The sequence below is a fragment of the Chiloscyllium plagiosum genome, unplaced genomic scaffold, assembly GCF_037043375.1.
Source record: "Chiloscyllium plagiosum isolate Xiang-an unplaced genomic scaffold, Cpla_swu_hap1 HiC_scaffold_12, whole genome shotgun sequence".
Lineage (NCBI taxonomy): Eukaryota > Metazoa > Chordata > Chondrichthyes > Orectolobiformes > Hemiscylliidae > Chiloscyllium > Chiloscyllium plagiosum.
Window position 1 is genome coordinate 95,280,389 of NW_028270150.1, and position 27,100 is coordinate 95,307,488.

At 48.6% G+C, this 27,100-nt stretch overlaps 1 protein-coding gene across 1 annotated transcript in view; it reads left to right on the forward strand.

Moving 5' to 3' along the window:
• Positions 1–4,074: 4,074 nt before the first annotated feature.
• The window catches only part of LOC148148596 (uncharacterized), a 43,588-nt gene continuing 20,562 nt past the window's right edge, over positions 4,075–27,100 (forward strand). Inside the window, exons 1-5 of the mRNA XM_087992416.1 lie at positions 4,075–4,306; positions 13,901–13,997; positions 18,881–19,340; positions 24,265–24,414; positions 26,041–26,180. Of these exons, the coding sequence (XP_087848542.1) occupies positions 4,194–4,306; positions 13,901–13,997; positions 18,881–19,340; positions 24,265–24,414; positions 26,041–26,180 (960 nt within the window). The 5' untranslated portion in view covers positions 4,075–4,193. The remainder of the gene's footprint in view (positions 4,307–13,900; positions 13,998–18,880; positions 19,341–24,264; positions 24,415–26,040; positions 26,181–27,100) is intronic.

The window sequence follows — 27,100 nt, forward strand, 5'->3', positions numbered from 1 at the left end:
ACAGGGAGACAGTGTTCCCCATGGGGACAGGGAGACAGTGTTCCCCATGGGGACAGGGAGACAGTGTTCCCCATAGGGGCAGGGAGACAGTGTTCCCCATGGGGACAGGGAGACAGTGTTCCCCACGTGGTCAGGGAGACAGTGTTCCCCATGGGGACAGGGAGACAGTGTTCCCCATAGGGGCAGGGAGACAGTGTTCCCCATAGGGACAGGGAGACAGTGTTCCACATGGGGACAGGGAGACAGTGTTCCCCACGTGGTCAGGGAGACAGTGTTCCCCATGGGGACAGGGAGACAGTGTTCCCCACGTGGTCAGGGAGACAGTGTTCCCCATGGGGACAGGGAGACAGTGTTCCCCATAGGGGCAGGGAGACAGTGTTCCCCATGAAGACAGGGAGACAGTGTTCCACACTGGTTATAATCCGACAAGTTTTTTTGGAAGCACTATCTTTCAGAGTGCTGCTCATTCATCACCTGATGTAGGAGGGGTGCTCTAAATGCTAGTGCTTCCAAATGAACCGGTTGGACTATAACCTGGTGTTGTGTGACGTTTAAGCTTGTATTCCCGAGGAGACGGTCTTTTCCAGGTATTCCTTCTGTTTTTGCATCAGGTTGTGAAACATGGTGTGCCAGGCAGTACTGTGTCGTGCTGAATCCTGGCGGGACGCTGTCCAAGTGTCGGTGTGTTGGCATTGGAAGCTTATCCAGCATTGAGTCGGCCTCTTCCAGAATGGGAGGGAGAACATTGAAATGTGCGACTGAATTGAGAAGCGTGACCTCGGTATGACCTGCATTGTCAGATCTGAGCAGGCAACAGAACATTTCCTGAAACAAACCCTGTATGACCATGGTCATGTATGACTTTCAGTATCTCTCCTGAAAACGCACAGTGTAACATCCTGTCTAAACAATTAAACGCTGTTTATAATATTCCCAGCAAGAAGACTTGATGGTGAGCATGCTTTCTTTTGTTGCTGTGGTCTCTGTGCAATGAATAGCACAGAGGTTGATGAAAGGTTTCTCTGCTTTCGGTTGAAATTGCATTGCTAATGAATTGCAATTTCCCGCTGTATGATATCAGCATATACACATTTTTTTTTGAGATTACCGGCATGTTCCATTGACCATTGAAGTTACTTGACTGTCAATTAGACGCTTTATGTAATTCCTGAACCTTCACCATCCGTTAAAGCAACAGCGACCCCAGTTTTGATTCCACCCTCGCACAACTGTGCAGAGTTTTCACATTCTTTCCGCGTGGGATTCCTCCGGGTGCTCCGGTTTCCTCTCACAGTCCAAAGATGTGCAGGCCACGTGGATTGGCCATGCTAAGTTTCCCTGTAATGTCCAGAGATGTGTAGGTTAGATGGCTTAGCAATGGGAAATGCTGGGATACAGGGATAGGATGGGTGGGGGGAGGGGAGGGGGTGGTTGGCGTATCCGAGTGGGATGCTCTTTGGCAGGTCAGTGCGACTTGTTGGGTTGATTGGCCTCTCTCTGCACTGTAGGTATTCTATGATTTGCTTGATGTACGTGTAATGTGTTTTCCATCCAGCCTGTGGTGTGACGTTGATGCAGCACAGTGTCATGCAGCAACACGTCCACTCACTTTGACTATTCTCTACTCTCGATTGTCACAAGTTGTAGAACCATAGTCACAGAGGGCAGCAGTCAGTAATGGTCCAGTAAACAGTGTGTGTGTGCGTGTGTGTGAGTGCGTGAGTGTGTGTGTGAGTGCATGTGTGTGTGAGTGCGTGTGTGTGTGTGCATGCGTGTGTGTGCGTGTGCGCATGTGTGCATGTGTGTGTGCATGTGTGTGTGCGTGTTTGTGCGTGTATGAGTGTGTGTGTGTGCATGTGTGCGTGTGTGTATGGGCATGTGTGTGTGTGTATGTGTGCATGTGTGTGTATGCGCGCATTTGTGTGCGTGCGTGTGTGTGCATGTGTGTGTGTGCGTGTGTGCATGTGTGTGCACGCGTGTGTATGTGTGCGTGCGTGTGTGTGTGCGTGTGTGCGCATGTGTGTGTGCATGTGTGTGCGTGCATGTGTGTGTGCACGTGTGTCTGTATGTGTGTGTGTGCGTGTGTGTGCGTGTGTGCATGTGTGAGTGTGTGCGTGTGTGTGTGTGTGCACGTGTGTCTGTATGTGTGCGTGTGTGTGTGCGTGTGCGTGTGTGCATGTGTGAGTGTGTGCGTGTGTGTGTGTGCACGTGTATGTGAGTGTGTGCGTGTGTGTGTTTTCATATAGCTGTGTGTGCACAGGCATGTGTGCTTGTGTTTGTGTGCGTGTGCAAGGGTGCGTGTGGTTGTGTGCGGGCGTGCATGCATTTGTGTTTGTGCAGGTGTGTCTGTGCACGTGTCTGTGTGGGTGTCTACTTGTGCACATGCCTGTGTGTGCGTGAGTATATGTATGCGTCTGTGTGAGAGTGTGTATGGCACGCTGAGTAAGCACCATGATCCACGCAGACCCTTAAGATAAGTGTCATGTGAGTGAGCACAGCGAAGGGCTAGAAAAGGGGCCCTGTGTCAATCCTTGATCTGCACGTGTACTCCAGCGCTCAAAGTGACCTGTGCCAAGCATGGACACATGCCCCCGAGCTGCAGTGTGTCAAAGGGCTTCAGTTCTTGTTTGTGCCAGACTGGAATGATTAATTGTTTTGTAATTCATATGTACAAACTTCAAATATGATCCATTGTGTCTCCACTGTCAACCTATTTGGTAAGATCCTTTAGTCCATCCTTGCTAATTAACGTTTCATACTCTCGTATTTCCCAATTGAGAGTTCAATATCAAACTGTATGATCGTAAGCCAATAGCTGCAAATCCAAAGATGATTACTTTGATGTTCTGCATTTTCATTTCCACCTTAACACCTTAAATTCCCTTATCAGAACTTCGAGCTATCATGAGTGGCATGGATAGGGTGAATAGATCTTTTCCCAGGGTAGGGGAGTGCAAAACTAGAGGGCATAAGGTTTAGGGTGAGAGGGGAAAGATTTAAAAGGGGCTCAACTTTTTCACGCAGAGGGTGGTGCGTGTGTGGAATGAGCTGCCAGAGGAAGTGGTGGAGGCTGGTGCAATCACAGCATTTAAAAGGCATCTGGATGGGCATAAGAATAGGAAGGGATTAGTGGGACATGGGCCAAATGGTGGCAAACGGGCCTAGGTCAGATTGGGATATCTGGTCGCCGTGGACAGGATGGACTGAAGGGGTCTGTTTCTGTTTAGTGTGATTCAATGACTCTATGGTGTGAGAGTTGGTCTGAGAGTTGGCATGTGGTGAGGCTGCTGGTTTCTCGATGCCTACTTCTGTTAACAACGGCTCGAAGAGATAGGGCTGGGGTGGTCATGGAGCATGTTGGCAGGAGGGGGACAAGAAACAGCATTAACAATGGCGCAGACAAAAGTGTGTGTGAGAGAGAGAGAGACTGACTTGTGCGTTGGGGATTTGCACTATCTAGTTTCCTGGGGAACTAGGGGAGAATTACAAGTGACGTAGCAATGAGACAAGTTGACGAGGTGAAAAATTTGTGGAAATAACATGACCCCTGCTCAATGTCCAGATTCCAAAGTCTGCATTGAAGGCTTGAGGGGAAAGTTGCTAACATTTCTCTGGATATCACGACTCAGACAAAATCCATTCTGTCTGTATCTTCCCACCAACTCCCCCTATTTCTCACAGCAGGAGAGTGGAAAATTGTAAATTATAAATTGTGCAGTGAGGTTTTGACAAAAGGGGAAGCGGTGACATCCTATAATAATCGCTGGAAAAGCTAAAATATCACGTATTGGGTGCGTGCTGTGTGTGAAACAGTGAGCAAGCCAGACACTGCTGAATCCTGCTGCATTCACCTGAGGGTTAAAAATGGATCTGTAATCCTGCTTCAACGTGTTTTTCGAGCAAAACTGGCAGTGCAATAGGTCATCTGAAATTTTTGGTAAAAGAAACTTCTAAAGCAGAAGTGAAATCCCATGACTTCAGATGAGCCCCAGTCACATGGGGGAGGGAGTTTGCAGGCAGTAGTTCTGGATAAAAGGCATGACTTTGCTGTTGGTCCAGTCAGACGGAGGCCGGTGAGGCTGAAGGGTGTGTGAGTGCAGCAGAGGTAGGGACCCTTGTCAGCCTCGTTGGTCTCACTGAGTGAAGGGAGTTCCTGGCTTTGTGCGCCGGAGATCTCCTCTCGCCGGGCGAAGATGTCGCATTACCTGAAAGGAGGGGTTGTCATCGGGCACCAAATGCTGGAAGGGAAGCATCATTACGAAGTGCAAGATGTCCTCCACTGCAAGAGTGCCCATTCCCTGTTCAGGTATGAACCATTCCCTCACCTTCCAGACTGACCACCAAGGCAAAGGAGGGCAAGGGAGAGTTTGATTCTCCTGGGATGGTTTGACTGTTGTCAGAGGTGCTTCTCTATTTAAAGCTGCTAAATGGGATGCTGCTTCTGTCAGTCACCTGCATTGAAGCAGTGAATTTGACCTGTCGTTAAAATCTACATCGTGGAATGTATTTATCCAGACAGTAAAGCCCATATGTGGGAACGCGTTAAAATGATCACCTATTTGAAATGAGGTGATATATTTTAATGACCGTGGACTGGAGAAATATCTCAGACTTACGACAGCAACGGAAAATGCTGGATAAGCTCAGCAGCTCTGGCAGCGCGTGTGGAGAGAAGTCAGAGTTAACGTTTCTGGTCGAGTCAGGAAAGGTCACCAGACCCGAAACGTTAAGTGTGATTTCTCTCCACAGATTGGGGGGGTGGCACGGTGACTCAGTGGTTAGCACCAGGGTCCCAGGTTTGATTCCAGTGTTGGGTGACTGTCTGTGTGGAGTTTGTACGTTCTCCCCGTGTCTGCGTGGGTTTCCTCCGGGTGCTCCGGTTTCCTCCCACAGTCCAAAGATGTGCCGGTCAGGTGAATTGGCCATGCTAAATTGCCCACAGAATTAGGTGCATTAGTCAGAGGGGAATGGGTCTGGGTGGATTACTCTTCGGAGGGTCGGTGTGGACTGGTTGGGCCGAAGGGCCTGTTTCCACACTGTAGGGAATCTAACCGTGCTTCCAGACCCGCTGAGCTTTTCCAGCAAATTTCATGGCAGATTTACAACATCTGCAGTTCTTTCAGCTTTAATCTCAAATTTAAAACAGTCTCTCTGGCAAATGTTTTTTTAAAAAATGCATTTTAGGAAAAAAGAAGGGCAGACACAATTTCACGCAGGCTGGATTTGTAACTCGATTTGACTTTGGTCCTGATCCTTGCCTTTGCACATTCCCCAGAGCACCAAGCCCCATCCCACAACCCAGAACCATGGAGATAACTACTGAGCTTTCCTGGTCGCAGCCTCACCCTCGAGTTCCCAGTGGGTTTGAACCCAACCCAAGCGCAGTCACCAACACATAAGCGTAGAGCCACGGGCTGTCATTACCTTCACGACAAAGAGACGGAGCACGAAGCTGTGCTATCCTATCGAAAGTAGGCATGTGTGGCAATTGGGATGACAGGGAGGGTCTGCTTTCTGTCCAGCTAACCATTAACAGAAAGATTCACAGGTGCCACAAAGCTCTTTCCTGGAGAAAGTTGGGTGCATCATAATCTGCAAAGGAAGACTACGGACAGAGTAATGGGAAGGCGTTTGGACGTTGCTCGTGATGTGAGATGGCCTCCATCTCTACTGTAACAACGGTGTGGTTCTCAGTCTCCTTTGGTCGCCACGGTATGTTGTCATTGATTCCGCAGGCTTTGCAGCTAACTGGAGTCTGTTATCCCTGGGGTTATCCTGCTGTTTACCGTCACCAAAGGCTTCCCATCCTTCCTGAGGCTCCCAGAATCATAGAACATAGAACATAGAACATAGAACAATACAGCACAGTACAGGCCCTTTGGCCCTCGATGTTGCGCCGATCCAAGCCCACCTAACCTATACTAACCCACTATCCTCCATATACCTATCCAATGCAATCGGTGACATATTCCCAGCAAAGGTCAAACCAGAGATTCGTGAAGGTTTGCATCTTTGTTTACAGCTGGAAAAGACACAGCGAAAGGCTTGTAGCTGAACAGGACAACAACTAATAGTTTCATGGGGGATGTTAGTTGGTGTTCATGGTTGGTTAATGTTGTTAAAAATACACAACAATTGACCATTGCTTGATTTAAGGATGAATCGATGTTCTTAAGTTTTCATCTGTTATCAGTTACTTCAACCAATTGCCTTCAATGGTGTCGCCCTATCTTGGACAAAGTTAAAAATCACACACCACCAGGTTCCTAATGAAGGGCTTATGCCCAAAATGTTGATTCTCCTGTTCCTCGGATGCTGCCTGACCTGCTGTGCTTTTCCAGCAACATACTCTCGACTCTGATCTCCAGCATCTCACTAACACCAGGTTATAGTTCAACAGATTTATTTGGAAGTACACGCTTTCATCATAGATTGGATTGGATGCATCTTAGATTGGATTCCCTACAGTGTGGAAAAGGCCCTTCGGCCCAACCAATCCACACCGACCCTCCAAAGAGTAACCCACCCAGACCCATTTCCCTACATTCACCCCTGACTAATGCACCTAACACTATAGTGTAATTGAGCATGGCCAATTCACCTAACCTGCATATCTGTGGACTGTGGGAGGAAACCGGAGCACCCGGAAGAGACCTGTACAGTCACGGGGAGAATGTGCAAACTCCACACAGACAGGCTGGAATTGAACCCTGGTCCCTGGCGCTGTGAGGCAGCAGTGCTAACCACTGAGCCACTGTGCACTGCTCCTTCAGCAGGGAAAAGAATTGTCTTACTTTCATGAGAGTAATATCTGGTTCTGTGGGCAAGGGTTTGAACCAATCTGGCAAGGGTCATGCATCAGAATAATGCTCAACATAGAGAAATGTGACACACCATGCCCAGATAGGAACAGTGTGCACAGTTACCGGGCAAAGCTAAGAGACTGGCACTAAGTCAAAATGGTCAGAGCACTCGATGTAGACATGATGGGCTGAATGGCCTCTTTCTGCACCGTACCAATTTGGTGATCCTGACTGTGACAGAGAAGACCAGAAGTAGGAGGCAACAGAAAGGGGAAGGAGCACTTTTTCACACGTCTCAAGCAGCACTCGGAGTGTACGTGCATAAGGAGTTGAGTAAAGTTAAGAAGCTTGTTGAGTTACAGGTACAAGTCACCACATGTAAAAGGAATATCATGGCAACAACAGAGATCTGCCACAGACTACAGCAGAAAGGAGAGCTTAAACGTTCAACCTGACCAAAGACCAGGTCAAGAAAGTGACGGCATTATGCTGATTCAGAGACAGGATCCATTTTGTTTCGAATAAGGAGCACAACTGGATGTTCAATGTGGTGGAGAAAGATAGACTCTGGTGCCAATGGGAATGTCAATTATATTAATACAGACTGACACATGCTCAGGGAGGAACCTTGGAAATTACACTGAGGGTGTGGAGTTTCTGAACTGCTTATACGGCAACGTTCTGGACAGAGGATGGAGCTAGGTCCAGTTCTGGGGAATGAAGTGGGATAGTCAAGCCTGTTTACACTGGGAAGGGGAATCCAGATGTTTAGAACAGTTATGGAAATGGACAAGGTAAAATCAGCTCAAGGAGGGCGAATTTCAGTGAGTCCAGCCCAGAGAAAACAGAGACAAAGATTATCAGGTAAAACAGTGACTGAGTCATGGGATAGAGTAGGAAGTTTTAAAGAGGGACCATTTAAATAATTGGCAGCTGTCAAAGAAGAAAAGTCGATTCCATCCCTGATGAAATACAACATGGATGGCTATGGGAAGGCTAGAAATATCAAAGAATTTGACCAAAATCTTTTTGACTCTTCCTTGAATACGTGGCTATCCATTGATGTTCACAGGGCTTGGTAATTGGAGCATTGTTATCGCTGATACCTACAAATGCTTAGACCCGGGTGTGCGGAGCTTAACTTTCAAGATGAGAAGTGATGTGGATGTTGGAAACATCGCAAATTATTGTGGAGTGTAGTAATGCAATTCACAAGATGATAGACAGGCTGGAGAATGAGGAAGGAAGTGATGCTACATTTCGAGAAAGCATTGGCCAGACCACATTTGGAGAATTGCGTTCAGCTCTGGGCACCTTATTTAAGGAAGGATTTGATTTGATTTGATTTATTTACTGCGATGTGTATTTTGTTGCACAATTACCATGAAAAGTGTTGTATGGAGTCGGTGTGGTGTTTGCACGTTCTCCCCGTGTCTGGGTGGGTTTCCTCCGGGTGCTCCGGTTTCCTCCCACAGTCCAAAGATGTGCAGGTCAGGGTGAATTGGCCATACCAAATTGCCCCATAGTGTTCAGGGATGTATCGGTTAAGTACATTAGTCAGGGGGAAATGTGGAGTAATCGGGTTGGGGAATGGGTCTGGGTGGGTTACTCTTTGGAGGGTCGGTGTGAACTTTTTGGGCTGAAGGGCCTGTTTCTACGCTGTAGGGTGTCTATGATTTGATGATTCTATAGTGTCACCATTCTCTGGCATCATTCCAAAACACAGAAAAATAAACCAAAACATAGAATATAAAGGTAGGAAAATCAAGAAATAAAGTCCTTCTTGTTAAATGCTCTGCCATGGGCCAGGTGGCTGGGCCTAAGTCCCCATCGCCATGCCACCGCTGGAACAAAGGTCATCACTCTTCGGTGATCTCAGCCTACACAATGCCCTCACCACTATGAGTCCTCACTGGGTCTTGTCAAAGCAGATGCCACTGGGTATTGCATCAGCTACTGGGCCTATTTGAGTCAATGCTTCTGGGCCTACTCAAGTCTGTACTGCTGGGGCTACTTAAGTCTGTATTGCTGGGCCTACTCGAGTCCATGTTTTTGGGCCTACTCAAGTCTGTACTGCTGGGCCTACTCAAGTCCACGCCTTTGGGTCTACTCAAGTCTGCACTGCTGGGACTACTTGAGTCCACGCTTCTGAGCCTACTTAAGTCTGTACTGCTGGGCCTACTCGAGTCAACGCTTTTGGGCCTACTGAAGTCTGCAGAGAGTCAATGCTTTTGGGCCTACTCAAGTCTGCACTGCTGAGTCTACTCAAGTCTGGATTGCTAGGCCTACTCAAGTCTGTACTGCTCAAGTCCACACTTTTGGGCCTATTGAAGTCTGCACTGCTCGAGTCCACGCTTCTGGGCCTACTCGAGTCTGCACCGCTGGGCTTACTTGAGTCCACGCTTCTGGGCCTATTCAAGTCTGCACTGCTGGGCCTACTCAAATCACAGCCTACTTTCTGTGACCTCTTAAACAAGAGGTAAGTAAAATAAAAGAGGAAAGAAAAAGAAAACAAAAATTAGAAGTGAAAAGAAAAATGAATGGAGCATATGAGCCCCGGGTTCAGGAGCCCTACTCCTCCGCCATCTTACCGAATGATGTTAACGGATGTTAAAGCCCTGATGAGAGTGCAAGGGAGATTTACTGAAATGATAGCAGGAATGAAGGATTTTGGATAAAAGGAAAGATTAGAGAGATTGGGCTTGTTCTCCTCGGAGCAGAGATTAAAAGGTGGCCTTTTTAAGGTGTTCAAAAGAATTAACCATTTTGATAGATTAACGAAGGATATTCTATCCGCTAGTTGGTACGTCAGTAACTAGGGGTCACAAATTCAAGACTGTCAGCAAGATAGCTAGGAATGAACTGAGGAGAAACTTCTTTGCTCAGAGAGTTGTTAGGATGTGTCACGCACTGCCTGGGAGAGTGGTGAAGGCAGATTCCACAGGAGGCTTCAAAAGACAGCTGGAGATACAATTGAAAATGCTGAAGTTAGAGGGCTATGGAGATAGGAATGGAGAATGGGGCTGGTTGGGTGCCATTAGTGGGTTGTTACTGGTCACAGCCCATTTGTGTGGAGGTTGGTGTAAGCCATGAGAGAAGGTGTTCAGGGCCGAAAATCTTTCATCTCGATAGTGAAGCCTAGAAGGCTGTAGAACTCCTGAGTGGAAAATGAGGTGCTGTTCTTCCAGTGTGCGCTGAGCTTCACTGGAGCACTGCAGCCAGCCTGAGTCAGAGACGTTGGCCAGGGAGCAGAGTAGGGTGTTAAAGTGGCAGGCAACTGGAAGAACCACTTGCTTACTGTACCTTGTGGGAATAAAGCCAAAAACTTAACCCTACGCACAGACTTGAGTAGGCCTAAAAGCATGGACTCGAGTAGGCCCAGCAGTGCAGACTTGAGTAGGCCCAGCAGTGCAGACTTGAGTAGGCCTAAAAGCATGGACTCGAGTAGGCCCAGCAGTGCAGACTTGAGTAGGCCCAGCAGTGCAGACTTGAGTAGGCCCAGCAGTGCAGACTTGAGTAGGCCTAAAAGCATGAACTCGAGTAAGCCCAGCAGTGCAGACTTGAGTAGGCCCAGCAGTGCAGACTTGAGTAGGCCCAGAGCATGGACTCGAGTAGGCCCAGCAGTGCAGTCTTGAGTAGGCCCAGAAGTGCAGACTTGAGTAGGCCCAGAAGCATGGACTCGAGCAGTGCAGACTTGAATAGGCCCAGCAGTGCAGACTTCAGTAGGCCCAGAAGTGTGAACTCAAGTAGGCCCAGCAGTGCAGATTTGAGTAGTCCCAGGAGCATGGACTTGAGTAGGCTCAGCAGTGCAAACTTGGGTAGGCCCAGTAGCATGGACTCGAGTAGGCCCAGCAGTGCAGACTTGGGTTGGCCCAAAAGCATGGACCTGAGTAGGCTCAGCAGTGCAGACGTGAGTAGGCACAAAAGCGTAGACTTGAGTAGGCCCAGCAGTGCAGACTTAAGTAGGCCCAGCAGTGCAGACTTGAGTAGGCCCAGAGCATGGACTCGAGTAGGCCCAGCAGTGCAGACTTGGGTAGGTCCAATAGCATGGACTCGAGTAGGCCCAGCAGTGCAGCCTTGAGTAGGCCCAGAAGCATGGACTTGAGTAGGCCCAGCAGTACAGACTTGAGTAGGCCCAATAACATGGACTCGAGAAGCCCCAGCAGTGCAGACTTGAGTAGGCCCAAAAGCGTAGACTCGAGTAGGCCCAGCAGTGCAGTCTTGAGTAGGCCCAGAAGTGCAGACTTGAATAGGCCCAATAGCATGGACTCGAGTAGGCCCAGCAGTGCAGACTTGGGTTGGCCCAAAAGCATGGACCTGAGTAGGCTCAGCAGTGCAGACGTGAGTAGGCCCAAAAGCGTAGACTTGAGTAGGCCCAGCAGTGCAGACTTAAGTAGGCCCAGCAGTGCAGACTTGAGTAGGCCCAGAGCATGGACTCGAGTAGGCCCAGAAGCATGGACTTGAGTAGGCCCAGCAGTGCAGACTTGAGTAGGCCCAATAGCATGGACTCGAGTAGGCCCAGCAGTGCAGTCTTGAGTAGGCCCAGAAGTGCAGACTTGAGTAGGCCCAATAGCATGGACTCGAGTAGGCCCAGCAGTGCATACTTGGGTTGGCCCAAAAGCATGGACCTGAGTAGGCTCAGCAGTGCAGACGTGAGTAGGCCCAAAAGCGTAGACTTGAGTAGGCCCAGCAGTGCAGACTTAAGTAGGCCCAGCAGTGCAGACTTGAGTAGGCCCAGAGCATGGACTCGAGTAGGCCCAGAAGCATGGACTTGAGTAGGCCCAGCAGTGCAGACTTGAGTAGGCCCAATAGCATGGACTCGAGTAGGCCCAGCAGTGCAGACTTGGGTAGGTCCAATAGCATGGACTCGAGTAGGCCCAGCAGTGCAGCCTTGAGTAGGCCCAGAAGCATGGACTTGAGTAGGCCCAGCAGTACAGACTTGAGTAGGCCCAATAACATGGACTCGAGAAGCCCCAGCAGTGCAGACTTGAGTAGGCCCAAAAGCGTAGACTCGAGTAGGCCCAGCAGTGCAGTCTTGAGTAGGCCCAGAAGTGCAGACTTGAGTAGGCCCAATAGCATGGACTCGAGTAGGCCCAGCAGTGCAGACTTGGGTAGGTCCAGTAGCATGGACTCGAGTAGCCCCAGCAGTGCAGACTTGAGTAGGCCCAAAAGCGTGGACTCGAGTAGGCCCAGCAGCTGAAGCGAGACACAACGGCGTATTCCAGTCAGAGCATCTGTGTCTGTGTCATTCTGTATTCTTTGCGAATTTGCTTTACTCTGGGATTTGTTCTACTGCTAACGCAAATACATTGCTTAAAAAATATCGCAGGACTGCTTGTATCACTGGGTTGTACAATGGCATTAGGTAAAACTCCATGAACTATCGATTGAATAAATATCTGCCCCCTGACTCTGTCACCGTTCACTGAACATACGTGCATGTGGAGAATCTGAGCGACGAGAGACCTGAAAGTCCACGACGTTGCTCATGTCGAAAAAGTTGCGAGGAGGCAATAGGGGAGCCGAGTTAGCAAGGTAGCGGAGAAGGGTAGATTCCTGTGGAGTTTTCCTGGATAAATAGATAGTGGACAATATAATGACTGGAACATTGCTCAATGAAAATTCCGAATGTTCTTCCTCAGATATCCTCTTGCCTCACAGTAATGGCTTCGATAAACTAACCAGCATGAACCATGCCTTGTGGTATTATCTGTTAGACATAAACAATAGAGATAGCAGGGCAGCCATGATGATACACTGGTAAATCAGGCTGAAGAGCTCGCTCCTGTGCCTAATTCTTTACGTACCAGCAGGAGGCACTGGGGACACGTGCTGTTTGCTCTTCCGCCAGAGGGTGTGTTAATGATTGTCAATTAATTTAAAATTCTCAGCCACATTTTCAAACCCCTCAATATCTTCCTGGCCCCCACTCCTTTTCTTTGTAATCTGCTCCAACCTTGCTAGATATCCACATCCCTTCAATTCAGCTTTATCGTGGCAGAAACTTAAATACCAGGAACAGGGATAGGCCATCTGGTCATTCAACATCACAGAATAGTGTGGAAGGAGGCCATTCATTCCACCCAGTCCATACCAACTCTCCGAAGAGCACCCCACCGAGCCCCACCCCTCTACCGTATCCTTGCACTTCCCAGGGTTAATTTACCTTATCTGCACGTCCCTGGACACTATGGGCAATTGAGCGCGGCCAGTTCACCTAACCTGCACTTTGGATAATGGAAGGAAACCCCCGCAGACACAGGGAGAATGTACAAACTCCACACAGACGGTTGTCTGAGGGTGGAGTCAAACCCGGGTCCCTGGTGCTGTGAGGCAGCCGTACTAACCACTGAGCCACCGTGCTGTCCACAGCCCATTGTGATATAACACCGTCACTCCATTCCACATAACAGCAGCACCATTTAAACCAATGGTACAAGAATCACATTATACCCATACAAGTCAGGAGGGTTCGCGTTATACAAATGATGGCTTCAATTCTTCAATCACCTTATAGCCAACTTGCGTTGAACAAACACATGTTATAGTCGAACCGCCATCTCAATGCCTCATCTGATATTGGAGCTTTCCTTAATTGAACCATTGTTATTGGTATGCGTTTAGTGAATGTGGAAGTACAGATGTCCATGCATCTTCCAGCGGAGTCATTTCCTCTTCCTTGTTTTTGAGGCTTTGCTATGGACAATGTGTCCACTGTAGGGCCATTCATTCTCTCAAACTGAACCATCTAAACCTCAACAAACAACCTGCCTTCTGGACAGCACCCGTTCACTAAAGCCTTCACCCGTTCTTTCAGTGGCTTGTGTTCTTTCTCAACAGGCGACTGAGAAGCTAAAGCTCCTGCTGCAGACCTCCCACTAGCCCAAGTGGCGGCTAGAGGCCACCGTTTTGTTTCAGCCCAGCTTTGCGAGTTTATCTTACAATACGGGTAGTGTACAGTGAACCCCCAGCTCCCAAACAGTTCAGGTTGTCATGCGATCATGCACCCCTGAAGAATTGGTCTGTTCTCCTTACATTCTGAAGACTTAATTTGTTACTCAACATGAAGCTGCATTGATTGTGTGACTGTGTTTTAGGAGGGGCGACTGGTTGCTGCAGGTGAATGACAAAAAGGCATCTGACTTCCCACCGGAGATCCTAGCTGAGTTACTCCGGGGCAACTCCACACAGCTGGTGAGTAACAAAATGGGGAACGCCATTCAACTGGGAGGAACCAAAAGAGAAACTCCACACAACTGGGAGAGTCGCCGGTAGATAGGATAGTGAAGGCGGCGTTTGGTATGCTTTCCTTTATTGGTCAGAGTATTGAGTACAGGAGTTGGGAGGTCACGTTGCGGCTGTACACAACATTGGTTAGGCCACTGTTGGAATATTGCGTGCAATTCTGGTCTCCTTCCTATCGGAAAGATGTTGTGGAAGTTGAAAGGGTTCAGAACAAATTTACAAGGATGTTGCCAGGGTTGGAGGATTTGAGCTACAGGGAAAGGCTGAACAGGCTGGGGCTGTTTTCCCTGGAGCGTCAGAGGCTGAGGGGTGACCTTATAGAAGTTTATAAAATTATGAGGGGCATGGATAGGGTAAATAGGCAAAGTCTTTTCCCTGGGGTAGTGGAGTCCAGAACTAGAGGGCATAGGTTTAGGGTGAGAGGGGAAAGATATAAAAGAGACTTAAGGGGCACCACACGCTGAGAGTAACAGGCAGAGAGAGAGGGGAACACCACACACTGAGAGTAACAGGCAGAGAGAGAGGGGAACACCACACGCTGAGAGTAACAGACAGAGAGAGAGGAACACCACACGCTGAGAGTAACAGACAGAGAGAGGGGAACACCACACGCTGAGAGTAACAGACAGAGAGAGGGGAACACCACACTCTGAGAGTAACAGACAGAGAGAGGGGAACACCACACTCTGAGAGTAACAGACAGAGAGAGGGGAACACCACACGCTGAGAGTAACAGACAGAGAGAGGGGAACACCACACACTGAGAGTAACAGACAGAGAGAGGGGAACACCACACACTGAGAATAACAGAGAGATGGGAACACCACACGCTGAGAGTAACAGGCAGAGAGAGAGGAACACCACACTCTGAGAGTAACAGACAGAGAGAGGGGAACACCACACACTGAGAGTAACAGACAGAGAGAGAGGAACACCACACACTGAGAGTAACAGACAGAGAGAGGGGAACACCACACACTGAGAGTAACAGACAGAGAGAGGGGAACACCACACACTGAGAGTAACAGGCAGAGAGAGAGGGGAACACCACACGCTGTGAGTAACAGACAGAGAGAGGGGAACACCACACACTGAGAGTAACAGACAGAGAGAGGGGAACACCACACGCTGAGAATAACAGAGAGTTGGGAACACCACACGCTGAGAGTAACAGGCAGAGAGAGAGGAACACCACACTCTGAGAGTAACAGACAGAGAGAGGGGAACACCACACTCTGAGAGTAACACACAGAGAAAGAGGGGAAGACCACACACTGAGAGTAACAGACAGAGAGAGGGGAAGACCACACACTGAGAGTAACAGACAGAGAGTGGGGAACACCACACTCTGAGAGTAACAGACAGAGAGAGAGGGGAACACCACACACTGAGAATAACAGACAGAGAGAGGGGAACACCACACACTGAGAGTAACAGACAGAGAGAGAGGAACACCACACTCTGAGAGTAACAGACAGAGAGAGGGGAACACCACACGCTGAGAGTCACAGGCAGAGAGAGGGGAACACCACACACTGAGAGTAACAGGCAGAGAGAGGGGAACACCACACACTGAGAGTAACAGACAGAGAGAGGGGAACACCACACTCTGAGAATAACAGAGAGATGGGAACACCACACGCTGAGAGTAACAGGCAGAGAGAGAGGAACACCACACTCTGAGAGTAACAGACAGAGAGAGGGGAACACCACACACTGAGAGTAACAGACAGAGAGAGAGGAACACCACACACTGAGAGTAACAGGCAGAGAGAGAGAGGGGAACACCACACGCTGTGAGTAACAGACAGAGAGAGAGGAACACCACACACTGAGAGTAACAGACAGAGAGAGGGGAACACCACACGCTGAGAATAACAGAGAGTTGGGAACACCACACGCTGAGAGTAACAGGCAGAGAGAGAGGAACACCACACTCTGAGAGTAACAGACAGAGAGAGGGGAACACCACACACTGAGAGTAACAGACAGAGAGAGAGGAACACCACACACTGAGAGTAACAGACAGAGAGAGGGGAACACCACACACTGAGAGTAACAGACAGAGAGAGGGGAACACCACACGCTGAGAGTAACAGACAGAGAGAGAGAGGAACACCACACTCTGAGAGTAACAGACAGAGAGAGGGGAACACCACACACTGAGAGTAACAGGCAGAGAGAGGGGAACACCACACTCTGAGAGTAACAGACAGAGAGAGATGAACACCACACACTGAGAGTAACAGACAGAGAGAGGGGAACACCACACACTGAGAGTAACAGGCAGAGAGAGGGGAACACCACACTCTGAGAGTAACAGACAGAGAGAGGGGAACACCACCCACTGAGAGTAACAGGCAGAGAGAGGGGAACACCACACACTGAGAGTAACAGGCAGAGAGACGGGAACACCACACTCTGAGAATAACAGACAGAGAGAGAGGAACACCACATTCTGAGAGTAACAGACAGAGAGAGGGGAACACCAAACTGTGAGAGTAACAGACAGAGAGAGAGAGGAACACCACATTCTGAGAGTAACAGACAGAGAGAGGGGAACATCACACACTGAGAGTAACAGACAGAGAGAGGCGAACACCACACTCTGAGAGTAACAGACAGAGAGAGGGGAACATCACACACTGAGAGTAACAGACAGAGAGAGGGGAACATCACACACTGAGAGTAACAGACTGAGAGAGGGGAACACCACACACTGAGAGTAACAGACAGAGAGACGGGAACACCACACGCTGAGAGTAACAGACAGAGAGAGAGAGGAACACCACACTCTGAGAGTAACAGACAGAGAGAGGGGAAGACCACACGCTGAGAGTAACGGACAGAGAGAGGGGAACACCACCCACTGAGAGTAACAGGCAGAGAGAGGGGAACACCACACACTGAGAGTAACAGGCAGAGAGAGGGGAACACCACACACTGAGAGTAACAGGCAGAGAGAGAGGGGAACACCACACACTGAGAGTAACAGGCAGAGAGAGGGGAACACCACACACTGAGAATAACAGACAGAGAGAGAGGAACACCACATTCTGAGAGTAGCAGGCAGAGAGAGGGGAACACCACACTCTGAGAATAACAGACAGAGAGAGAGGAACACCACATTCTGAGAGTAACAGACAGAGAGAGGGGAACATCACACACTGAGAGTAACAGACAGAGAGAGGGGAATACCACACACTGAGAGTCACAGGCAGAGAGAGGGGAACACCACACACTGAGAGTAACAGGCAGAGAGAGGGGAACACCACACTCTGAGAATAACAGACAGAGAGAGAGAGGAACACCACATTCTGAGAGTAACAGACAGAGAGAGGGGAACATCACACACTGAGAGTAACAGACAGAGAGAGGCGAACACCACACTCTGAGAGTAACAGACAGAGAGAGGGGAACATCACACATTGAGAGTAACAGACAGAGAGAGGGGAACATCACACACTGAGAGTAACAGACTGAGAGAGGGGAACACCACACACTGAGAGTAACAGACAGAGAGAGGGGAACACCACACGCTGAGAGTAACAGACAGAGAGAGAGAGGAACACCACACTCTGAGAGTAACAGACAGAGAGAGGGGAAGACCACACGCTGAGAGTAATGGACAGAGAGAGGGGAACACCACCCACTGAGAGTAACAGGCAGAGAGAGAGGAACACCACCCACTGAGAGTAACAGGCAGAGAGAGGGGAACACCACACACTGAGAGTAACAGGCAGAGAGAGGGGAACACCACACACTGAGAGTAACAGGCAGAGAGAGAGGGGAACACCACACACTGAGAGTAACAGGCAGAGAGAGGGGAACACCACACACTGAGAATAACAGACAGAGAGAGAGGAACACCACATTCTGAGAGTAACAGGCAGAGAGAGGGGAACACCACATTCTGAGAGTAACAGACAGAGAGAGAGGAACACCACATTCTGAGAGTAACAGGCAGAGAGAGGGGAACACCACACACTGAGAATAACAGACAGAGAGAGAGGAACACCACACTCTGAGAATAACAGACAGAGAGAGAGGAACACCACATTCTGAGAGTAACAGACAGAGAGAGGGGAACACCACACTGTGAGAGTAACAGACAGAGAGAGGGGAACATCACACACTGAGAGTAACAGACTGAGAGAGGGGAACACCACACACTGAGAGTAACAGACAGAGAGACGGGAACACCACACGCTGAGAGTAACAGACAGAGAGAGAGAGGAACACCACACTCTGAGAGTAACAGACAGAGAGAGGGGAAGACCACACGCTGAGAGTAACAGGCAGAGAGAGGGGAACACCACACTCTGAGAATAACAGACAGAGAGAGGGGAAGACCACACTGTGAGAGTAACAGACAGAGAGAGAGAGGAACACCACATTCTGAGAGTAACAGACAGAGAGAGGGGAACATCACACACTGTGAGTAACAGACAGAGAGAGGGGAACACCACACACTGAGAGTCACAGGCAGAGAGAGGGGAACATCACACACTGAGAGTAACAGACAGAGAGAGGCGAACACCACACTCTGAGAGTAACAGACAGAGAGTGGGGGGAGCACCACACTCTGAGAGTAACAGACGGAGAGAGATGGGAACACCACACACTGAGAGTAACACAGAGTGTGAAGTTGTGAGTCTCACAGTCACTTGAGGTGTGTTTCCCTGACAACTGAGAGTGTGAGTTTGTTGAGCTACTGTGCGACTGGCAGTAGAAAATGATGAATTCATGCATTTTAGACACACACCATTGTCACTCCGCTCACAAGTATAAAAAAAGACTTGCAAACCAAATTGTATTCTGACAATTTCCAGACTGTTCATCGTCCTGAGCGCAGTGAGGATACCCACGTCCCTGAGAATCTCGGTGACACTGTATATTGGCCGTACGACAAGCAGAAGATGGAGCTGCTGTTCAGTTTGGAGATGACGCGATCCTGTGAGGGCCTGGTGGAGCCAGCCCCAGCTGAGAACCATGATCCTTTACTGGCAGGGGACAGCGGGAGGTTACACGGTGAACACACCGGTGCGGAAACTTTCTGTAAAGCTCCCAGCGACAGGCTCGGTGGAGAGGAGGCTGCAGGCGCTATGTGCGGCAGTGTGAAACCACACGGACTGCTGGTGGCTTTGAATCGGGCTTCCCTCTGCAGAGTGCAGGGGCGTGGCCCGTCTTGGTCCTCAGCGCTCACGTGTCCCGTGTGCCAGAAGAAAGAATGTGACATACACAGTGTTATTGTCAACTCGGAGGTGAAATCGGAACTCTATTATCTGGAAGGTGAGCAATTCCTTTTACAACTAACCTCTGAGCTCAGTAATTCAGCAAAGTGAGCTCGCGTAGGTTTGTCTAGGTGGGCCAAAGGGCCTTTATTGATCTGTGCTACTATGATTCAGTACCTTAAGTTTTATTTGATGTTTGCTCCCAATATCTTTAGCAGCTGGTAAGTTATAGGGATTGAACGCCAGGCTAGTGTGAATGTTGACATTGGTTTGACCTTAAGCTGCACACAGAAGGATTGTAGAGTAGGGTCACACTCTTATCTTCCATCAGGTCTCCATCCCATGTGACCAGACTTCATTTGGAGTGGCTCAGTGGTTCGCACTGCTGCCTCACAGCGCTAGGGACCCAAGTTCAATTCCAGTCTCGGGTGACTGTCTGTGTGGGGTTTGCACCTTCTCCCCGTGTCTGCGTGGGTTTCCTCCGGGCGCTCCGGTTTCCTCCCACAATCCAAAGCACATGCAGGTCAGGTGAATTGGCCATGCTGATTTTCCCCATGGTGTCCAGGGATGTGCACGCTAGGTGGGTTAGCCATGAGAAGTGCAGGGGAGTGAGTCTGGGTGGGATCCTCTTTGGAGGGTCAGTGCGGACTCGATGGACCAAATGGCCTATCTCCACACTGTGGGGACTTATTATGACCTGGCTCCATCTACACCCCTTCAGTATTGTCTGAGTGTCAGTACAGTTACAACTTTAGGGTAACTAACTCTGGACAAGTCTGTAACTAGTGGTGTTCATAGCCACCTGGGTTATAACTCAACGTATATAATTGCCAATTGCCCCAGTCAGAAATGTAGAGCCTACCACCACCTTCATCCTTTAGCTGGCTTTTTCAAGGAATACTTGTCCAAATCTTGACCGCTCCTGAGACGTGACAAAGGACACAGAGGAAGATAGTCAACCAGTTGGAAATAAGGGGAAGGCAGTGGCGATATCTCTGGGCTAGTAATCTTGGCTAATGTCGTGGTCAGAGGTTCGAATCCACAATCCCCTGAACACCCCCCCCCCCATCCCCCCTCCCCAACATCCTCAGTGTCAACTGGTGGAATATAATGTCAATAAATCTGGAACATGATTAATATCAGTTAATATTAATAAAAGCCATCTGGCTCATTAATGTCCCTCAGGGAAGGAAATCTGCCATCCTTACCTGGTCTGGGCCTGACTCCAGCGAAGTCAGTTGACTCTTAACTGCCCTCTGAAATGGTTCTACTCAAGTCCAACCCACTCAGTTCCAGGGTAATTAGGGATAGGTTGGTTGTGTCACCATTAGTCTTACCAGACCATAGGGGCTGCTCTCTCCATGAGAGAGTGAAGTGACTGGTGGAGGTTTAAGCTGAGGGCCACCATACCTCAGGCGAGGGAAGAGGTTGTAAAGGAGAGTCCTTCATGGTAACGTCAAACCGGTGATGGGAATTGAACCCACACTGTTCTGTAAACTAACGATCCAGCAAACTGAGCTAAACCGATTTTTAGGGATAGGTGATAAACATGGGAACACTGAAACAGGAGTAGGCCATTCTGCCCATCGAGCGTGTTCTACCATTCAGTGAGATCATGGCTGTTCTGTGGCCTAACTATCTATATACCTGCCTTTGACCCATTTCCCTTAATAGCTTTTGCTTAACAAAAAATTATCCATCTTAGATTTAAACTTAACAACTGATCTAGCATCCACTACCATTTGTGGAAGAGAGTTCCAGACATCTCCCACCCTGTGTGTGTAGTAGGACTTGCAAACCTCTCTCCGGAACGCTCTGGCCCTCATTCCCAAACCATGCCCCAATTTCTAGAATCCACAGCTAGTGGAAATAATTGATCCTTATCTATCCTGTCCTTTCCTGTTCCTATCTTGAAGCTTTCAATCAGATCACTCCTTAACCTCCGAAATTCTAGAGAAGATCAATTGTGCAATCTCTCCTCATAACTTCACCCCCTGAAGTCCTGGTGTCATTCTTATAAAGCTTCATCGTAGTCCCTCTAAGGCCGGTCTATCCTTCTGAAGGTGTGCTCCCCAGATCTGCTCACTGTACTCCAAGGGGGCTCGAACTGGAGGTTTGTACAACTGCAATATAAGGTCTGCATCCTCCCACTCCTGTAGAAAGGCCGGCAGTCCATTAGCTTACTTGATTATCTTCTGCACCCGTTTGTGGTATCTTAAAGATCTATGCACCTGAATTGCCAAGTCTCTGTGGACATCCGCTGCGTTTATCTTCATGCCATTTAGAAAGTACCCAGTACTATCCTTTTTACCCTGGTCCAAAAATGGATAATCTCACGTTCAATTCCATCTGTCAAAGTTTTGCCCATTCGCCTGTCTATCACTAGCAGAGAGTCATAGAGTCCTATAGCGCAGAGACAGGCCCTTTGACCCAGACTGGTTCATGCTGACCAAAATATCCATCCACGCTAACCCCATTTCCCTGCACTGGGCCCATATCCTTCTAATCCTTTCCTAGCCATGTATTTGATCAAATGCCTTTGAAATGTTGTTAATGTACCTGCCTCAACCACTTCCACTGGCAGCTCATTCCATATGCGTACCACCCTCTCTGTGTAAAAACATTGTCCCTCAGGTTACCTTTTATTCTTTCCCCTCTAACTTTAAACTGATGCCCTCTCGCCCTCGATACCCCAACCCTGGGATGAACACTGAGTACATTCACTCAATCCATGCCTCTCAAAATCTTATAAACCTCTATAAGATCCCCCCTCAGTCTCCCACGCTCTAAAGAAAAAAGCCCTATCTTGTCCAATCTCTGCCTATAACTCAGATCATTGAGTCCTGGGGCAACATCTTTGTAAATTTCATCTGCTGTCTCTCCAGTTTAGTAACATCCTTCCTGCAGTAAGGTGACCAAAACTGAACACAATATTCCAAGTGCGGCCTCACCATCGTCCTGTATAACTGCAACATAACTTCCCAACTTCTATATTCAATGCGCTTTTAATTTTATGCTAGAATCTACACTGTCTACACCTAACGTTGTGTCATCAGCAAATTTGGGTATTTGACTTGATATATGCTGTTATCCATGTCAATAAGTAACGTGACTAATTGAGGCCCTAAGGCAGTGAGGCACCACTGGGTCTCATCCTGCCAATTTCAGTCACAAACACAGTAGTTGCTGGGAAAAGCTCAGTAGGTCTGGCAGCATTCAGGGCCGGTGACCCTCCCTCAGACTCCTGTCAATTTAAGTACCTCCCCTGGTTATTAGAGAGGACTTAGGGAAAGTTATAGATAAAGGAGAACTAGTAGCAGTAAACTGTCATTTCGCCAGTAATGGATACTGGTAGAGACGGCAGACACCACAAGGAGGCGGTAGTAGGGTGATGTTCACAAGAGAGCTCTGCACACCCACCCTCAGTGCAGCATCCACTCCCCCCACTGGATAACCAGTGAACTGCGCAGGTCCTGAGGAGAAAGACATGCCCTGTACCCACCCTGCCACATCAGGGCAGTGGCACCACCTCAAACCTCACCCACCTCTGCCAGTCTCCTGCTGCTCTGTTGACACAAGGTTCCTCCCGGTCTTTCCTCCGGCCTCCAAACTGCACTATGGACCTTTTCCTGGCATCACCAGTCCCTCGATGGTCCTCTGGTTCCTCTACCGGGGATCAGAGTCAGGTCCTTGAGCACAATTGCACTCAACCGCTAATTACCTTTCACCCCAAGACCATTCCTGGGAATGCTTGGAGGCTTTTTAGAAGGATCAGGTGAAAGTCACTCTACTTACACGACAGAAGTGAAGCATTAGAAAGTCTTCAGTTTGTCCGAAGCTGAGGGTAGCGAACGTAGCTTGTGTGAAAAAGGCATCATGATTTGGAGATGCCGGTGTTGGACTGGGGCGGACAAAGTTAAAAATCACACAACCCCAGGTTATAGTCCAACAGGTTTATTTGGAAGCACTAGCTTTCGAAGCGCTGCCCCTTCATCAGGTGGTTGTGGAGAATAAGATTGTAAGACACAGACAGCCCCACACAGGGAAACTCACACCTTCGGTGCATTACCTGGGCTGACATGACACCAATTGCTCAAGTTCACTTGACAATGTAACTTGTAGAAAGGGTTTTGTGATGTACATATGAAAGAACTGAAACCAATATGGTCATTCGAAAAGATGAGAAACTGACCAAACAATCCAGGTCTTTTTCAATATATAATTTCAGTTACATTACACTGTAAACATTTGCTATAAATTCTGTGTCTTTCAATCTTATTCTCCACAACCACCTGATGAAGGAGCAGCGCTCCGAAAGCTAGTGCTTCCAAATCAACCTGTTGGACTATAACCTGGTGTTGTGTGATTTTTTTAACCTTGTGAAAATGAGAGAAGACCTTAGAGAATGGAAAAAATAAATTGTCATTATCTTGTTTATTTACCAAAAATCACCGTTACCGTTCAGAGCAAAAGAATCATTGATCAGTTGAGTTAAACGTGCATAGCATTTATAAAGGAAATCTACCCTTTGACTGAAATATGGCTACTCTGAAACACAAACCCCATATTGTAGTCCCTTTGGCACAAAACATCCTGGGGCTTGTCACTTCCAATCCATTCTTTCACACCTTGTGTGGATCACTAGCAAGATCAATATTTATTTCTTGACCCTAACTGCCCTTGAACTGAGTGCCTTGCAGAGGGGCAGTTGAGGGTCCCCTGTATTGCTGTGAGCCTGGAGTTACATGTAGGCCCAGACCAGGTCAGGATAGCAGTTTTCCTTCCCTGAAGGATGTGAGTGAGCCAAATGGGTTTTCACAGCAACTGACCATCGCTTCATGGTCACCTTCGCTCTCCACGTGGGTTTGACATGCCACCAGCAGTCTTTGGTGGATTCGAACCCAAGTCCCAGTAAGTTGCTGTACACGATGTCACCACCTCCACTCTCTTGTCAGCAGTAATTGGGTTGTGTCTCTCGACAGAACAAGTGCCCCCCGGTGATTGCTGTGGGATGATCATGAAGGTAATGAACAGCGAATACCCACTCCTAATTCACAACGAGAGAGACCAGTACCTCCGGCCTGGCAACTGCTACCAAACCATAGTGCTGAGCCAGCAGGTTCCTGAGTCTGGTAGGTGACTTCATTCAAAATGGATGCTGCTCTGCAGCAGCACCTTCTACTTGGCTAATGTCGCTCTGCATTCTTAGTCGGTCTTATTTATATCCTCGCCTCCTGTCCAAATGACTACCAGCTGAGACAGAGATGAAGATCTCTTCTCTCGAGGTAACCTCCACTGGCCTTGGGTGTGCAGAATCCTGACAGGGACCCTGGACTGTAATAGATTCAGCAAATTCTGCAAGCATCAGGCAAGTCAGAGGTGACATGGACTAGGTGTCCTCCTGTCCTTGGAAAATCAATGTACGGTCAGCATCTCTCTGTCTCTGCAAGTTACATACAGACCATCAGTGTGTCTGGGAAGGACTGTTGTACACAGTCAGTGTGAACCTGCACTTCTCAGCCCAAATCAAAGTCTGAGGCTCCCCCATCGCTTTACCCTGAATCTAATACTGGCAACCACGCTGTCCCTGAATGCTGGCCATGTCTCGAACCAAAGAGAACGTAAGAACTAGGAACAGGAGTAGGCCGTCTGGCCCATCGACCCTGCTCAGCCATTCGACAAGATCATGGCAGATCTTTTCATGGACTCAGCTCCACGTACCCGCAAGGTGGAAGTGGGTACTGCAGATGCTGGAGATCAGAGTCTAGATTAGAGTGTGGTGCTGGAAAGGCACAGCCAGTCAGGCAGCACCTGAGGAGCAGTGAAATCGACGTTTCGAACAAAAGCCCTTCATCAGGAATCAGGTGGTGGAGACGGGGGGGGGGGGGGGGGTTTCCCGATGAAGGGCTTTTGCTTGAAACGTCGATTTGCCCGCTCCTCAGATGCTGCCTGACCTGCTGTGCTTTTCCAGCGCCACTCTAATCTTGACTCCACTTACCCGCCCTCACACTGTGTCCCTTAATTCCTTTACTGTTCAAAAAAGTACCTATCCGAGCTTTAAAAATGCTCACAGAAGTCATGTCGACTGCTTCACTGAGGAAGGAATTCCACACATTCCCAACCCTCTGGGGGAAGAGGTTCCTTCACAGTTTAGTCCTAAATCTGCTCCCTCTAATCTTGAGGCTATGTCCTTCCATCCACCAGTGCAAACATCCTCTCTTATTTCTAACATTACCTATTCCTTTCATAATTTTAAATGTTCCCCCCTCATTTTCTAAATTCCAATGAATATAATCCCAGTCTACTCAGTCTCTCCCCATACGCCAACCTCCTTAAATCCAGAATTAACCTCGTGAATTCCTCTGCACCCCATCTCCCCAGTACCAGGACATCGCTTGTCAAAGTGAAATGGATTACTTACTATGTCTGATTCATTAACTTAGCAAAGTAATCAAAAGTTACTGAATCCCAGCTCCGAGACTGACACATCTTGCTGGTTTAAAAATAAAATTATCAGCACTCGCCGACCCGAACTGATGTCACTCCTTGACGATTTGGTAATTGAGGCTCCTATTGTCAGAGCACTCTATCCTCAAACCCTGCCCAGCCTCAATTACATTCCTTTAATCCCCTTTGTAACACCCTCTCATTGACTGAGGATAGAAGAGAGATTCTGTCAAACAAATTGTATCAGTTGCTAAAACCAGCGAGTGAAAGACAAATTGCCTCAGTTATGTCCACTTTTATTCCCTTCACAGCCCAGCTGACAATCTTTTATTACAAGTCCAACAAGATTCTCAAGCCATATTGTGGGATGCCTGTGGTGCTCAATTTTTCAAAAACAAATTATTTCCTGGCATGTCAGACAGAAGGGAGCGACGTCCTGCTCAAGATCGAGGTGAGGGAGCCACTGTTGTTCTCCGGTTTGTTGCGGCCAGCTGGCTATGGGTGGAGAAAGCTCATTGCTGTCATGAAATAGTCTGCAATATTAAGATACGAGAGCACAGGCGATTAAAAACCATGGAAGCTGTCTCATGACAGAATACTGGCATCTGACACAAGCCCCAGCCACACTGCCCAGGTCAGAGTTGACAATGTCACATCAACACCCTCTGATCACCTCTTCACACACGCATATTCATACTCACGCTCACTCACATATACACACACTCACATACACACACCCACTCGCAATCACACACAGTCACATTCTCACTCATACACAGACACACACGCTTATACTCACACACTCACTCACACACAGACACTCACACTCTCACTCACACACTCACACATGCACTCGCACATACACATGCTTACAAACATAAACACACTCATCCATACACACAGACACACACTCACACACTCAGCCACTCTCACAGACTCACACAAACACACCCAAATGCACACATGTACTCTCACACACCCACATACTCTCTCTCACACACCCACAAAAATACACATGCTATTGGTCATGCACACGTGTGTACGCACATAGTATTTCTCACACATACACAGAGACGGTCACATACACACTGACATTTTCCCACTCCCACATGCACACACAGACACACGCACACTCAGACACACAAACTCACATAGACAAACGGACACACACACTCACACACTTGGACTCTCAAACACACATTCTCTCATTCTCATGCTCACATATGCCCGTGCACACTCACATGCACACCCATACTCTCACACCCATACTCGCACAACTGTACACTCACACCTGTACACTCACACCCGTACTCTCACACCCGTACTCACACCGGTACTCTCACACCCGTACTCACACCTGTACCCTCACAC